This window comes from Cherax quadricarinatus, chromosome 25 (genome assembly GCF_038502225.1).
Source record: "Cherax quadricarinatus isolate ZL_2023a chromosome 25, ASM3850222v1, whole genome shotgun sequence".
Classification (NCBI taxonomy): Eukaryota; Metazoa; Arthropoda; class Malacostraca; order Decapoda; family Parastacidae; genus Cherax; species Cherax quadricarinatus.
Window position 1 is genome coordinate 5,401,433 of NC_091316.1, and position 18,064 is coordinate 5,419,496.

The 18,064-nt window shown below is 37.3% G+C and overlaps 1 protein-coding gene across 4 annotated transcripts in view; it reads left to right on the plus strand.

The window, feature by feature from the left end:
• Positions 1-2,567: 2,567 nt before the first annotated feature.
• Positions 2,568-18,064, plus strand: part of LOC128690021 (Carnitine palmitoyltransferase 2) — a 34,852-nt gene continuing 19,355 nt past the window's right edge. Inside the window, exons 1-6 of one of the 4 annotated variants that reach the window (XM_070088580.1) lie at positions 2,568-2,714; positions 5,508-5,589; positions 6,486-6,538; positions 10,690-10,787; positions 11,873-12,018; positions 16,066-16,235. In XM_070088580.1, coding sequence (XP_069944681.1) covers positions 5,545-5,589; positions 6,486-6,538; positions 10,690-10,787; positions 11,873-12,018; positions 16,066-16,235 — 512 coding nt within the window. In that variant the 5' untranslated portion in view covers positions 2,568-2,714; positions 5,508-5,544. The other 3 variants (XM_070088581.1, XM_070088582.1, XM_070088579.1) reach the window with 3 other exon arrangements.

Here is an 18,064-nt window from a genome sequence, read left to right on the forward strand (position 1 = left end):
ACATAAAGGTGGTGACCCTACAGACGTAAACAACTATAGGCCAATGTCAATCTTACCATTGCTATCCAAAATCTTCAAGAAGCTCGTGCACAGGAGACTATATTCATTTATAACGTCACAAAACATACTCAACCCCTGCCAATTTGGATTCTGGAAAAATAAAAGCACTAATGATGCAATTATAAAAATGCTAGACCTGCTTTACACAGCATTGGAAAATAAGGAATATCCACTAGGAATTTTTATTGACCTAAGAAAAACGTTTGACACAGTAGACCACGGCATCCTACTCCACAAACTTGACCACTATGGTATAAGAGGCCATGCGCTTGCATATTTTAAATCCTACCTTTCTAATAGGTATCAGTATGTCACCGTTAAAGACACAGCCTCATCAATACGGCCACTTGATACTGGAGTTCCGCAGGGAAGTGTCCTTGGACCCCTGCTCTTCCTCATTTTCATCAATGATCTTCCAAACATATCCCAACACCTGAAACCCATTCTCTTTGCTGGAGTCCAGTCCCTGGACCAATTATGTACCTCTGTAATCTTTTGACTACCGCCCACAGGATGGGTATGGGGTGCATAATAAACATTAAACTAAACATCTTATGTCATCTCCCACCCTAATCTTGCCACCCTCAACACCATTGTTAACGAGGAGCTACTCAAAATATCGACTTGGATGACAGCCAATAAACTTACACTTAACACTGGCAAAACCTACTATATGTTTGGTAGCAGAGCAGGTGTTGCGTAACTTAACATTAAGATCGACAACACTCTAATTGCCAGACATAATGAGGGCAAATTCCTTGGCCTATACCTCGACACAACCTAAATTTCAGCACCCATATCCAAAACGGTGGGGATCCTCTCCAAGATACGATACTACGTACCGCAAACTGCCCTTCTCACACTATACCATTCACTTATATATCCATACCTCACCTATGCTATCTGTGCTTGGGGTTCAATTGCAGCAACACACCTAAAGCCAATAATAACCCAACAAAAAGCCGCAGTAAGAATAATCACTAAATCCCATCCCTTGCAACACCCCCTCCCCCCACTCTTCGTAGATCTAAACTTACTCCCTGTTCAGAACATCCACACTTACTACTGTGCAATCTATATCTACAGGACCTTAAATTCCAATATTAACCTTGACCTAAAACACTTTCTTGATAGTTGTGACAGGATCCACAGGCATAACACCAGACACAAACATCTCGATGACATTCCCCGTGTTCGACTAAACCTTTACAAAAGTTCAATGTATTTCGAAGGACCTAAAATCTGGAACACCCTACCTGAAAACTCTAGAACTGCAGACACACTCATCACTTTCAAAACTACAGTTAGAAAACATCTTATCTCCCTGATCCACCCCGACAACTAACTACATGATAACCACTTGGTGGTTCACAATTACACTCACTCACCCGCTGACTATAAACCCAGAAATACTAATCTTAATCTTAAAATAATAAATCCTAACTAGTCATAAGTTTGCCTATGATACTCAAATATAGACACTTTGTATTGTGCCAAAACAAAAGCATTCACATTGCTAAACTCACAAATTATGATTAGTCACTTAGCCTTAATATCATAATCTGTAAGGATTTAATGTTAAGAATTAATCTAAGTCTGCTCGAAATGCCAAGCCATGCTAGGTGTCCTAGTGGCCCCCTCTGTAATTAGTATTTTATAACATGTAAACCAAAAAATACCCAAAACCTGTAAACTCCACATTGTAACCATTATAGAGAATAAACTTGAATTGAATTGACTTGAATAGTACATCTGCATTTTTTGTCCTCCAGGGCGTCCAAGACCACGTCATAGTAGGCCAGTAGTTGGGATAGGCAGGAGCGACCTGCTCTGTACCCATGTCCTGAGTTATGCAACTGATGGGTTAAATATCTAAATGGTTGGCGTTCCTGCTTCTTAGAACCCTTTCAAAGATTTTTATGATGTGGGACGTTAGTGCTATTGGTCTGCAATTCTTTGCAATTACTGCCACCTTTGTGGAGTGGGGTGCAGCGCTGTATAGCCCTTGTGGCTTAGCGCTTATTTTTGATTATAATAATAATAATGTGGAGTGGGGTTATGTCTGTTGTTTTTAGTGAGTGTTGGGTTGACCCCCTTGTCTATGCTTCCTCTCCATAGAATACTTCATGCACATGACGGGCTTCTTGCAGTTCTTCATGAACACGGAGTTCCATGAGTCTGGACCTGGGGCAGAGTGCATGGGCATGTCATTTATTTAGTTTTCAACGTCTTGTGATGTTAGGATAATATCAGAAACTCTTAATTAACCAAATTTTGAGTCTCGGTCATAAAAAAATAATTTAGGTTGTCAACCCTTAGTCTGATTAACAACTCACTTAATGCTGAGTCTTATTGGGACTTTCAGTATTATTTCACTCATTTCTTAGCTGTCATATGTGTAAGTCCCAATACTGGGGACTTTCTGAATATTGTTTTTGCCTTGGATTTGGCATAAAAGAAGTATTTTGGATTTCTCTCGATTTCATTTTTAGTTTTTAAAAGCTAGGCCTGTATACCTTGGACATGTACTTGTAGTAAATAAAGATGTTATATTATTATATTTTCCAGTGTGTGTGTATGGCTGTACCATAATTCACACCCGAGGCGTAAATCTAGTGGTCCTCAACAAACCTCACCAACAACACAACACCTTCGTAAGCTTTTGTCTTTTTTAAGAGCTCCTAATCCAAGGAGTTTGAAGTTCCCTTACCTTGGATCACAGCTGTTTGCCCACGCCATCTCTCCCCATTGCCAAGGAGCTGAGTGGAACTCATACGGGTTTAGCGCTTTCCCCGCGCAAAAAATCTTTATAATCAGATTTTTAAGTCCATGCCGGTAAGAGTCTTTGATCCAAGGAACTGGAGCTAGTCCTTCATCCCTTCCTCAGATTAAACCTTATTACCTCCCATTCCCAGACTGCATAAGAGATAAGATAAGAGATAAGATTTTGTTCGGATTTTTAACCCCGGAGGGTTAGCCACCCAGGATAACCCAAGAAAGTCAGTGCGTCATCGAGGACTGTCTAACTTATTTCCATTGGGGTCCTTAATCTTGTCCCCCAGGATGCGACCCACACCAGTCGACTAACACCCAGGTACCTATTTGCTGCTAGGTGAACAGGACAATAGGTGTAAGGAAACGTGTCGGAATTTCCACCCGCCGGGAATCGAACCCGGGCCCTCCATGTGTGAAGCGGGAGCTTTAGCCACCAGACCACCGGGCCACCCCATTGGGGTTTAGAGCTCTCCCCATGAATCTAATACGTAGCTATTAAAAAGATAATTACGAATTTTTATCCGTGTGGACCTTCTATTCATTCGTAATGACAAACTTCAACTATAATTATAATTCAGGCGCTTCTTGTTTAATCACGGGAAAGCGCTAAACCAGATGGGGGGGGGGCCCTTATAATCGGAAGTGCTAAACCCGTAGGGGTTATACAGCTGGTAAATATTAATTTTTTTTTTGTGTTATCCCAGGATAAATCCACAGTTTACTACCAGTTTGTGTGTAACAGTTGTTAATGTGTGTATGGCAACTATTTTATTAATGTTCAGTAATGTGTAAAAACCATATAATGTACTATATATATAGGGAGCCGAATAAAGCTTATCTTCCTCTGAAGTCATGATGATTTGCAGATTGTTCTGTGGGGTGCCAGTAATGTGATGTAATAATAGCAATAATGATTAATAACTATAATACAGTAATAATGATTAATAATAATAATAATAATATAATTATTTATTTTTATTATTTAAATATTCTTCAAATAATACTAAATACAAATAATGGTATTATTTGTAGTAATACAAATAATACCAGAAATTCATTTATTGTGGCACCAGTATGGGAATCATATTGTCAGCCATATGCAAAATTATTATAGTATACATAAAGGCAAAAATGTATTTGAACCTAAATTGCACTACACAAACGAACATTTATAGTAACTTCAACAAATAGCAAATTATTTTACTGAAGCCTCCAACAAATTGATATTGTTAAAAATTCAAGTAGTAATTTTAAGATAAAAGTAATTGTAAGTTAATTTAAGGCTGCCAGCAATGCTCTGATTACATAATCAGGGGCTTTCTATGAAGTAAGTCGATTGTGGCACCTTTTCCTGAATCATTTGTCAATCATACTTACTAGAAATAATGTTTATCATTTTTCACTGCATATACCTGGAGTTTACCTGGAATTTACAGTAGTATTTATGGGTACTTTATGCAAAAAAAAAAAAATGATAGTTTATTATGACTTAATCTAGGTTATTTCTATAATTCCTCAGGAGGATTTACTTTCATCTGGGGTTTTATGAGGACCCTAATGGAAATAAGTTACTTTAGATTTCTGGGGGGTTGTCCCTCAAAGACCCGAATGGAAATAAGTTATCTTGACTTTTTTTAGTTATCCTAGGTAATCTACACATACGCTGCTATGTATGATAATTTATGTAACTATTTATGTGTACTGTACCTGAATAAACTTAGTTAATTTACACATGTTGCTATGGAAGACAGTTGTAATCATCTAAAATTGTGTGTATGTATCCGTACATAAATAAACTTGCTTAAGGTGTGTTCTCTAAATAAGACACAATGTAAGAGGTTATCCTAGGTTAAATTCTTCATAATTTATTCTGTACAGCTAATGTAAGTTTGAGGTTGTGTATAAGACTTAGATAAAAATTACTTACTATTTACAGGAGGTTGCTCAAGCTGTAGTAAGTTTATTTAGGTACAGGTACACATAAATACAGTTACATAAATTATCATATATAGCAGCATATGTGTAGATTACCTAAGAACTAAAATAAAGTCAAGGTGACTTATTTCCATTGGGGTTTTTGAGGAACAACCCCCCCTCCCTATGTCTCACATCTGAACTTACCAATGGGCACATAGAATCAAGAATCATCATGTGTGATACATAAACATTATTATTATGTGCTTTCCTCCCATAAGGGAGTTTTTTTTGGTGTTGATACGTTATCACTGTTCAAAATGTCACATGAAGCCTCACACACTTCCTTTTGCACTGATCACTCTCAACACTTCTACTTCTATTCTTTTGTCAAGCCCCTCGAGGGAGGTTTCTTGATGCTGGTAAGAGGCTTGTGATCCAAGGAATTGGATTTGCCTTCTTCCTCAGATCAAATCTGATTGCTTCCTATTTCCCAGATGCTGTAATATATACGGGATTACAGTTTCCCCCTAAATATGATAATGTTTTGTCATGACACCTTAATTAGTTACGTTGTTCAACTTTACTGGATGATCTTAGGTTAATTTCTCCATAAATTACTATAGAGGACCATTGTAACAAAGTATGAAACCTAAATAAAAACTTACAGTACATCTATAAGTTATTTTGTGTCATTCAATTATAAACCTATTTTATTTTAGCTTATTTGATTTTAATTTCTGTCTTCTAATTTACAGAACTTCATTATACATATCTTCTACTGTATCAGCTAAAATGTTGCTGACTCACAGCAAAATCATTAAGGTGCAGTTAAAGCAGGTAAGATTATAATTTGAGTAATGCCAGTAAAAATTATACGTAATTTAGGCTAGATATGTTTTGAGGAAGCATTGATCATTTCTCTTCATTTCAGTTCCTCAAAGGAAGTTTCTTGATACAGTCTGAGGAATTGAACTTAGTTTTCCCTTTCCTTGGATCATTCCTTATCTGCTGCAATTAAATTCCACCTATAATTATCACTCCACTTTCACAATGTGTTCAGGTCTTGCATATCTTGCATAGGAATTTTGCATCACCTGCAAGCATTTATGATGTAGTGGAGGCAGAGACCATGCATGGCTTTGAGACGAGGTATGATACAACTCATGGAGAAGGGAGAGAGAGGACCTAGTAACCATTTACAGTATAGCGATTAGACACATGAATTTGGTAAGAATCTCTTCTCTGGTGATATTACCTTGTGAAAGGATTGTACCTTTTATTACTGTTCACATTTTCCTTTCAGTCCAGAAATCTCTTATCCTCTGGAATATTTTGCCTTATATTCATCCTATGCTTTGTGATTTCCTGATTAGCCTTTCATAAGGAATTCTGTCAAATGCCTTCTTAAAATCTAAATACTACTGTACTGTACTCAGCTGTACTGTAAATTCAATCCTCTCATAGTTCCATTCATAATTCTAAAAGTATTAATTGAAATGAATATTTAAAATATTGTCATTTGTATACTAGATGTTTAACTAAATAAAATTTGATTTTTCATCAAATTTTCCATATTTGTGCCAGTCTGTGAATAATTAAAATTATTTGTGGGAGACCCTTAAATTTGCAGATTTAGAGTGTAACAAAGTTGGAGAACAGTAATTTAATTTTGATATTGAAATCCTATTTATAAGGAAAAGTGTATTAAAATGATCTCATTAAATCCTTCACAGATTCTAAAAACTGTGAAAGGCAGTGTGGTGCGAGGGCTTCACACAACCTCTATGTAAGTACCCTACAGTTGCCTGTATGAGTTTGGAGAATTAACTCTTATCTTAATTTTTCCCCTTCCTCTTCCCCTAGTCTCAGGGATTTTTTTTGTCATAGCTATGCTTGAACCTGTGTTTGCAGTTTGCTTGTCTTACTTCCTCACCTGGGGACTTTATGCACTTATTACTGTACTCTCACTTGGAAGAAGTTTCTTCTCATTTTTTCTGGCATATTTAATTGTTCACTTTTTACTTGTAGAGTCAGGCCCTGCTTATAAAGCAGGTTAGGCTCCAGGCTGCTGCTGCATACAGAAAATCGCCGTTAAGTGAAACAGTTTTTTTCACTTTCAAATGCAAATAAAAGCCTGATAATATGTTTACACTATCATATATTAAGTAAGTAATAGAGCTAGGCATAAAAAATGCATATACAGTATACACACATTACTTACCTTAAAATATTTTCATCCTTACCTTATAGTGAGTGAACATATTTATTGTAGGAAGTCTGAATAAGTGAAGAATGGGTATTTTTGAAAACTGCTGCATTAGCAAAATGCTGTGAAGTGAAGTACTGTAAAGCAGGGCCCTCCTGTATATTCTTATCCTTGTTCCAACCCTTAAGAATAGCTTGTTTTTATCCTTATTTTTTTCATCATACTGGCCATATCCCACCGAGGCAGGGTGACCCAAAAAGAAAAATAAGTTTCTCTTTTTAAATTTAGTAATGTATACAGGAGAAGGGGTTACTAGCTCTTTCCTCCCAGCATTTTGGTTACCTCTTACAACACATATGTCTTATGGAGGAAGAATTTTGTTCCACTTTCCCAAGGAGAATCTTTATTGATGTGGCTAAATATTTTGTATGTTGTAAAGCACCAGACAACCCTGGGCCAGGGCTGGGCTGTTGGGGTAGGAAAACTCTTGAACCCCCTCAGAAGTATTTGCTTCTCCTCTCCTCTAACATTGTGAGATTTGTCTGTCATTTTAGCTCAGGCACTTTGTTTTAGGAACCAGCCTGATAACAAACCTTTGCACCCTTTCTAGCTTATGTATTTGAGGTGTGGTCTCCATTCTGATGCCGCATACTCTGAGGTTGATCTTATGTATGTGATATACAGAATCTTGAAGGATTCCTTGAAATCCAAGTGTTGCACATGTGTCTTTTTCTTCAACTTATATTTAGTGTGTGCCATTAATATTAGGAAGTCCTGTTGGAATTAACCTGTTGGTGCATCCACCCCTAGGTCTTTCTTTATGATTCGTGTTTTTTTTTTTCCTTTCATTGATTTAACTGCTACTGGTTCCTTGTCTCTTGCCCCATCTTCATCACCTTACTTTCAGCCACTTGTACAACTATTCATGTAACTTACTGACATTACTATACTTTTTTTTTTTTTAACATAAGAAAGGAGGAACACTGCAGGAGGCCTGCTGGCCCACACAAGGCAGGTCCTCTACAATTCATCCCACTAACAAAACATTTGCCCAACCCAATTTTCAATGCCACCCAAGAAATAAGCTCTGATGTGAAAGTCCAACTCAAATCCAACCCCTCCCACTCATGTACTTATCCAACCTAAATTTGAAACTACCCAAAGTCCCAGCCTCAATAACCCAACTACGTAGACTGTTCCACTCATCAACTACCCTATTTCCAAACCAATACTTTCCTATGTCCTTTCTAAATCTAAACTTATCTAATTTAAATCCATTACTGCGGGTTCTCTCTTGGAGAGACATCCTCAAGACCTTATTAATACCCCCTTTATTAATACCTATCTTCCACTTATACACTTCGATCAGGTCTCCCCTCATTCTTCGTCTAACAAGTGAATGTAACTTAAGAGTCTTCAATCTTTCTTCATAAGGAAGATTTCTAATGCTATGTATTAATTTAGTCATCCTACGCTGAATGTTTTCTAACGAATTTATGTCCATTCTGTAATATGGAGACCAGAACTGAGCTGCATAATCTAGGTGAGGCCTTACTAATGATGTATAAAGCTGCAGTATGACCTCTGGACTTCTGTTGCTTACACTTCTTGATATAAATCCCAGTAATCTATTTGCCTTATTACGTACGCTTAGGCATTGCTGTCTTGGTTTAAGGTTGCTACTCACCATAACCCCCAAGTCCTTTTCGCAATCTGTATGGCTAAGTTCTACATCATTTAACTTATAAGTACTAGGGTTATGGGCACTCCCAAGCTTCAGAACCTTGCATTTATCTACATTGAACTGCATCTGCCACTTTTCTGACCAAGAATAGAGTTTGTTTAAATCCTCCTGAAGTTCCATAACATCTACGTTTGAATCAATTATCCTACCTATCTTTGTGTCATCGGCGAATTTGCTCATATCGCTAGTAATTCCCTCATCAAGATCATTGATATATATTATAAACAACAACGGGCCCAAGACTGATCCCTGTGGAACGCCACTTGTTACAGATCCCCACTCGGATTTAACCCCATTTATGGACACTCTCTGCTTCCTGTGAGTGAGCCATGACTCGATCCACGAGAGTACTTTTCCCCCAATGCCATGAGCCGCCACTTTCTTTAACAGTCTATGGTGCGGAACTCTATCAAAAACCTTACTAAAATCTAAGTAAATAATATCAAATTCTTTATCGTGGTCAACAGCCTCAAAAGCTTTACTGAAGAAAGTTAATAAATTAGTTAGACAAGACCGGCCTCTTGTGAATCCATGCTGAGTATCATTAATCAAGCTATGCTTATCGAGATGGCTTCTTATAATCTCAGCTATAATTGACTCTAGTAATTTGCCTACAATTGAGGTCAGGGTTATTGGGCGGTAATTTGACGGTAACGACTTGTCCCCTGTTTTAAAAATAGGAATTACATTAGCCATCTTCCACATATCAGACACTACACCTGTTTGAAGAGATAAATTAAAAATATTAGTTAATGGTTCACAGAGTTCCATTTTGCATTCCTTAAGAACCCTTGAAAAAAACTCATCAGGACCCGGCGACTTATTTTGCTTCAGTCTGTCTATCTGCTTCACAACCATTTCACTAGTGACTGTGATGTTACATAATTTATCTTCTTCTAGCCCACTATAAAAATTAATTACTGGAATATTGTTAGTGTCTTCCTGTTTAAAAACTGAGAGAAAATAATTATTAAAAAATCGAGCACATTTCATTCTCTTTGCCAGTAAGGTGCCCATAGTTATTTTTAAGGGGACCTATCTTATCTCTAACTTTTGTTCTATAGACCTGGAAAAAACTTTTTGGGTTAGTTTTAGAATCCCTAGCAACTTTAATTTCATAGTCCCTTGTAGCTTTTCTTAGCCAGTCAACAGATGATAAGTGTTCTCTAAGCCCATCGTAATCTGCTAAGCGAAAATCTGGGACTGTTACTGAGTTATCGCTACTATCGTACTTCCATTCAATGCTAAATGTAATTGATTTGTGGTTGCTAGCACCCAGTTCCTCTGAAATTTCTAAATTATTAACAAGGGATTCATTGTTTGCCATAACTAAGTCAAGCAGGTTATTTCCCCTTTGCATTATCACTACAGTACAGAATGTGTGTTCTGGTAGGCACATGATCTGAGAGAACTATCCCATGTATCAATTAACCCAATCTCCGATCATTCCAGAATGCTGTATACAACATCACCACCCAATTTTGTAAATAAAATTGACAAGTTGGCACTTACGTAGCATAAAAACAAATCTGAACCTTCTGTTAAGATACACATTTATTCAAAATTTGAAACTGATCAGAAGAGGCATTCTCAAGTTATTGCATGGAAACCAGTACCCCAGTCATCCCAGTTTGTTCAACAAAATGGATAAATTTACACCTACACAGCATACACCTCACACTTGTGTGATATCATTGATGTGATACAGTATGAAGTTTTTAATGCATTGGCCATTTTGGCAATGGCAATTTTGGTGGATAGAGATGAGATTGTTTTACCATGATCATAGCAATAACAGACCTTGTCCTTTGTTTCCAAATCAGTTGAACCCATATTTTGTTCCATATTTCCAAGTCTATTAGATTGAAGTTTGTTAAATCGAGGTTTTACCATATTTTATTGTTCAGGGTTTCCCAGAATTCTTGATCCATAGCAAAAATTTACAATTTATCACATCTTATTTTTTTCTCTTTTTTTTTTCACTTAGATACACTTCTAGTGTCCAAGATGACTATCGATACATTCACAGATCAAAAATACCAACAATGCATTTTCAGAAGTCCTTATTGCGACTGCCTATACCAGGTGAGTTTGTAAAATTTTCTCGAGAAATTATGTTTTGAGCAATCATGATCATGCACCTTAATTATTTTACACTGCAGTTATTTATATAAACCTTAACTGTTCTATCAATTTTTGGGGGGTTTGTTTAATATTTAGTCTGCTTGACTTGCTTTGCATAACTATGAGCTTTACCTGTATGTATGTATCCTTAAATTATGAAATCTCTTATGCTGTACATATGTATTATCTTTGTAAATAAATTTGTTGTTTGATTAGCATATATGCCTTATGGGTCTGATGCATATTTTATAATTTTCTGTTTTTTTTCTACAATTAAATTCTGGCTTACTTGAAAATGCCTGTTTGCAGTGACCTGAAACTTTAAGCAGATCCTTCATTTATTAAGAGTTTATCCTTCAAGGAAGATACCTTGATGCTAGTAAAGAGCTTTTAATTTCAGGACTTGTCACGTCCTCCTCCTTCACTATCTGATTACCTTCCATTTCCTATGATTATATTCATTCCATTCCCTATGATAATAATAGTAATGCTGAATATTGATCTCTGCATTTTATTGGGGGTTGTCTCTGTGAATGTAATGGGTTTACAGTGCTTTTCTGCTTACATTGGTGGTTTGAATATCTTTCACTTACCAAACTCACAACTTCCTGCTTACACCTTAATGGCTTACACCATCCTGGCTTACACCTTGCTCACTTACACTTTCCTTCTAAGCATGCTCAACCACTGTATTTGCAGTGCCTTAATTTTTTTTAGCTTATTTACTTGTGTCATGTATTTTTTATTATAAAATTCACGTTTCTTTCTTTTTCTTTACATATTCAGTACAGCAGTCCTTTGAAGGATCATCCATTTTCTAATTATTCTGTGTTGTATTATACTCATTTATCCCCAATAGCCATTTCATACTAGATGTATTCCTATGGTGCTAATTCCAGTATCATAGCATAATATATTTCAGTATATTTCATATGAAATATTTCTTACAATATTAAGGGTTTAGTGCTTGCTAATAAAAATAATGATAATTATCCTATGCAATGCATATTATTAGAAGAATGCTTAATTTGGTGCATTTTTTTCAGATTTGGACAAGACATGTACTCGTTATTTACGATCACAGAAAGCCTTATTAAGTGATGAAGAGTATAGTGCTACAAAACGTGCTGTTGACCAGTTCAAAGAAGGATCAGGGATGGATTTACATGCTCAACTGAAACAAAAGGATAAGGTTTAAATTATTTAATTATTTTGGGAATACTGTACTCTCTCAGGTACCTGTAAGTCTACAACTCAAATATGATTTTCTGGTTTTATCCTTCTAATCTGGCTGCCAGAACCATAAATTCCCCTAAGGTATTATTTTGTCTAAGGACTTAGTTCACAGAACAGTGACATGTACTGCAACCGACCTGAAATAACACAAAACGTTCATGTTGTGTACGAATGGTATATAATACCGACAAGATGAGAGTAAGACACATGTGCAACATCTGGGTATCTTTATTGTAGACGTTTCGCCATCCAGTGGCTTTATCAATACAAATTCCAGGACATAACTTGAAGACAGTAGAACTATGTACAGAAGATGAGGTAATCACTGGATGGCGAAACGTCTACAATAAAGATACCCAGATGTTGCACATGTGTCTTACTCTCACAAAACGTTCAACTGGTAATTCTGTTTGGGTATGGGGAAACAGAGAGCAACCCTTAACGGCTGTTTCCCACCAAAGCAGAGTGACCCGAAAAAGAAGAAGCACTTTCATCATTACTCGCTCCATCACTGTCTTGCCAGAGGCATGCCGATAATACAGTTCAAAAGCTGCATATTCACCACTCATGATCTCACAGAATGCACCCGGTTATGAATACCAAGTACAACATTTCCATTGCAGTGATATAATGACATCTTGTAATTTTTATAGAGGTAGTTTGGTCATTTAGAGAGAAGGGGTCAAAGTAGAATGACATGGAGAGCATATAAATCTGTAGGGGAAGGAAGGCGGGGTAGAGGTTGTCCTTGAAAAGGTTGGAGGGAGGGGGTAAAGGAGGTTTTGTGGGCGAGGGATTTGGACTTCCAGCAAGCATGCGTGAGCGTGTTAGATAGGAGTGAATGGAGACGAATGGTATTTGGGACCTGACGACCTGTTGGAGTGTGAGCAGGGTAATATTTAGTGAAGGGATTCAGGGAAACCAGTTATTTTTATATAGCCGGACTTGAGTCGTGGAAATGGGAAGTAAAATGCCTGCACTTTAAAGGAGGGGTTTGGAATATTTTCAGTTTGGAGGGATATGTCGTGTATCTTCATACGTACAGTGGACCCTCAACCAGCGATGGCATCGATTAACGATAAATCTGACTAGCGATACATTTTATCGCAAAAATTTTGCCTCGATTAGCGCTAAAAAACTCGACCAACACTATTTGTTCCGTCTGAGACGCGTCCACTTCTGGCCAGTGTTTACAAGCCAGCCAGCCACTGCGGTCGCTTCCAAGCATACAATCGGAACATTTCATATTATCACAGCCTTTTTAGTGATTGCACCTGCAAAATAAGTCACCATGGGCCCCAAGAAAGCTTCTAGTGCCAACCCTACAGCAAAAAGGGTGAGAATTACTATGGATATGAAGAAAGAGATCATTGCTAAGTATGAAAGTGGAGTGCATGTCTCCGAGCTGGCCAGGCTGTACACAAAATCCCAGTCAACCATCGCTACTATTGTGGCCAAGAAAACGGCAATCAAGGAAGCTGTTCTTGCCAAAGGTGCAACTATGTTTTCGAAACTGAGATCGCAAGTGATAGAAGATGTTGAGAGACTGTTATTGGTATGGATAAACGAAAAACAGATAGCAGGAGATAGCATCTCTCAAGCGATCATATGTGAAAAGGCTAGGAAGTTGCATGACGATTTAATTAGAAAAATGCCAGCAACTAGTGATGTGAGTGAATTTAAGGCCAGCAAAGGTTGGTTTGAGAGATTTAAGAATCGTAGTGGCATACATAGTGTGATAAGACATGGTGAGGCTGCCAGTTTGGACCAAAAAGCAGCTGAAAAATATGTGCAGGAATTCAAGGAGTACATAGAAAGTGAAGGACTGAAACCTGAACAAGTGTTTAATGGTGACACTGACAATGTTGTGAAACACTTTAGGAATGTCATAAAGGAACGGGAGGTACAGGCCTCTATGGGCAGATATGTTGTGCGACAGAGGTCCAGTGACTCTCAAGCTGGTCCTAGTGGCATTAAAAGAAGAAGGGAAGTAACCCCAAAAAAGGACTTGCCACCTCAAGTCCTAATGGAAGGGGATTCCCCTTCTAAACACTAAGACCATCAACACACTCCCCTCTTCCCATCCCATCAATCATCACCAGATCTTCAATAAAGGTAAGTGTCATGTAACTGTGCATGTCTTCTTTAGTTTGTGTGTATTAAAATTAATATTTCATGTGTTAAAATTTTTTTTTTTTTCAATACTTTTGGGTGTCTTGCACGGATTAATTTGATTTCCATTATTTCTTATGGGGAAAATTAACTTGACTAACGATTATTCTGATTAACGATGAGCTCTCAGGAACGGATTAATAGCGTTAGTCGAGGGTCCACTGTATATGCTTCTAAACTGTTGTGTTCTGAGCACCTCTGCAACAACAGTGATTATGTGTGAGTGAGGTGAAAGTGTTGAATGATGATGAAAGTATTTTCTTTTTGGGGATTTTGTTTCTTTTTAGGTCACCCTGCCTCAGTGGGAGACTGCCGACTTGTTAAAAAAAAAAAATGCATATGCATATTATTTGTTCTATAAATCATTCAACCATATTTCATGTTGACCCTTACTGGTGTAGTGTTTCCCTAAGATTATTATAATATAATAATGTTATGAAGTACAGTCAACCCTTGTATAATGCAACTGCACATAGTGTGTCTTTTCCACAATGCAATTAAAACGTACAACCAAATATTTTGGTGGCACAAAAGAATCTTGATATCATGTATGTACTCTAAATTTAAAATAAAGTAATTAACATGAAATTTGGTAGTAAATGTCATACATTTGTTCAGTCTGCTTGTGGGTGGCTGTGAACCTTTCAGCTTCCCACCATTCTTGCCAGGTGAGAGCAAGTCATGGTCACTGAACATTATTTTTCTTATCTACAGTGGTACCCTGAGTTTCATACAGCTCCCAGCTCAAATAATTATGTAAGTGTATTATTACATTATTCCTTATGGGAACAAATTCATTCGGTAACGGCACTCGAACAGCCTTCTGGAACAAATTATGGGCAAAACTCAGGGTACCACTGTATTTCATTCCAAATTTTGTATCTTATAAATGTTTAATTTATATAAAACATTTGTAGAAAAGTTTGAAGAGAATGTTTATTATATTTGTATGTAATAATATCAGGCATCCACAAAATTTCAGTATTGTGCATTATCATATTTACATTATAGAATGAATTTAAAGTGATTTTTATTTGGCATGCAGGGTAACACCTTTATGTGCTTACTCCTCGACATTAGAACCTGGTTATTCAATTGAATGTAACCCATGGATTATGAGAGGGGTATACTGTATACAAGAATGGGAAATCAAAACACGGTGGACATGCAGTATTAAGCTGTCAAAAGATGGAATAGTTGCAGAATAGTTTACTGTGTGGTCAGAATAATAAGTGCACATTATGGCCAGTGTACATTACTTATTTATATTATTTATAATATTTATTTTATTACAGATTACAGGCAGTGGAAGCATTAGGTGGGAGAGGATGTTAGAGTGAATAGAGATGTAGACCCGGTTAGAGAAATCAGCTTGAAGAGCCAATGAATAATAATAATTCGCCTTTGTAGAGGGCAAGAAGCTGTGCACTCCAGCTCAAAGTATACAATTTAAAAATAGTATACAAGTGGGATAAGAGAGGGAGAGAGGCTGCAGTGTGTTTGGTCTACCCCTTTTCAGTTGGAAGAAAAATATAGATAATAGACTGGAATAGAATAACCCTACACTGTGAATAAGGTGTGTTGCATAAGAGATGATGAAATATTAGAGGATAAGGGGAAAAATGTTAAAACAGGTGAAGATGTTGATAAAGCTAAGTTGCAGTGGAGAAAAATATTAACTGATTTGCCCCTGAATTCTTTGAGTTCATCTTTATTTTACTTATTTTATACAGACTTTTAATAGCTTTTACTGGCAATAATTAGAATAAATACATGTTATGTTATCTTTCATTGTCTGTTCACATAATTAATAGAGAAATTGTATCGTCAGGCAAACAAACACACAAGCTACATCTCGGACCCCTGGTTTGATATGTATCTGAGTGATCGCGTACCTGTAGTGCTGAACTACAATCCCTTCATGGCCTTCCATCCTGAGGAGCGCCCAGGCTACTCTGACCCAGTTATACGTGCTACAAACACCCTAGTGTCATCTCTAAGGTTTGTGTCATGTACATTCTTCTTTCTTTCAACACACCGGCCGTATCCCACCGAGGCGGGGTGGCCCAAAAGGAGAAACAAAAGTTTCTCCTTGTATATTTAGTAATATATACAGGAGTAGGGGTTACTAGCCCCTTGCTCCCGGCATTTTAGTCGCCTCTTACAACACGCATGGCTTACGGAGGAAGAATTCTGTTCCACTTCCCCATGGAGATAAGAGGAAATGAACAAGAATAAGAACTAGAAAGAAAATAGAAGAAAACCCAGAGGGGTGTGTATATATATGCTTGTACATGTATATGTAGTGTGTCCTAAGTGTAAGTAGAAGTAGCAAGACATACCTGAAATCTTGCATGTTTATGAGACAGAAAAAAAAGGACACCAGCAATCCTACCATCATGTAAAACAATTGCAGGCTTTCGTTTCACACTCACTTGGCAGGACAGTAGTACCTCCCTGGGCAGTTGCTGGTTTACCAACCTACTACCTGTAAGTTTAGAAACAAACCCCTCCTTTAAAGTGCAGACATTGTACTTCTCACTTCCAGTACTCAAGTCCGGCTATATAAAAATAACCGGTTTCCCTGAATCCCCTCACAAAATATTACCCTGCTCACACTCCAACAGCTCGTCAGGTCCCAAAAACCATTCGTTTCCATTCACTTCTATCTAACACACTCGTGCACACTTGCTGGAAGCCCAAACCCCTCGCCCACAAAAACCTTCTTTACCCCCTCCCTCCAACCTTTACGAGGACAACCCCGACCCTGCCTTCCTTTCCCTACATATTTATATACACTCCATATCATTCTACTTTGATCCCTTCTCTCTAAATGACCAAACCACCTCAACAACCCCTCTTCAGCCCTCTGACTAATACTAATGATGCACATATTGCATATATTTAGATTTTAAGGCTTTTGATAGGGTCTCTCTTGAGAGACTTATTGGAAAACTTCAAAACATTAGAGGCATAAAAATGCAAACTTTTGAAGTAGATTAGAGATTCTGTATTTGCAAGAAAAATGCAGTTAATGAGATGATTCAGAATATCAACATGAGATACAGTAATGTCATTAGTGGGGTCAGTATATACTCTCATAATGTTTTTAACCTACTGTATATAAATGACTATAAAAAATTAAGTGGGATAAGAGATGAATGATGGAATTTAAAGTGGATAAATGCTATGTAACAGAAATGGGTATAAATGAAAATGAGCATAGAACATTCTGGTATTCACTATTTGAGCTGAAAAAATGAGGAATTAATACAGCATTCCAGGTCAGACTAGAGCTATTGGGGTCATTAATTGGGATAGGTATGATAGGTAGTGGAGAAGAATTCTTCCTCCATAAGCCATGCGTGTCATGTCATGAGAACTGACAGAAATTTTTCTTTTTAGGTCATCTTGCCTTGGTGGGATACAACCAGTTCATTGAAAACAGAAATGAGTATTTTAGACTGAGAGACAAGTGGCCTATAGGAAATAATAAAAAAAAGGCACAATACCGTGACTGGAACGATACACAAATAACCTGCACATAGAAGAGAGGAGCTTACGACGACGTTTCGGAAACATCGTCCTAAGCTCCTCTCTTCTATGTGCTGGTTATTTGTGTATGGCCTATAGGATTTTAAGTGCTTGTAGAAGATGAGTAAAGTAATATGAGAAACACAGCAAGCTAAACTTAAGTTATGAAAGTTGGGAAGTACAGTGTCTGTCCTGGGAAAGGGACCTTCAGGTGCATTTTGTCGACATTTGATCAAGATGATGATGCCCTTCTTGAAGTGCAGTTAAATAGTGCATTTGATACATGTTTGTTTTCC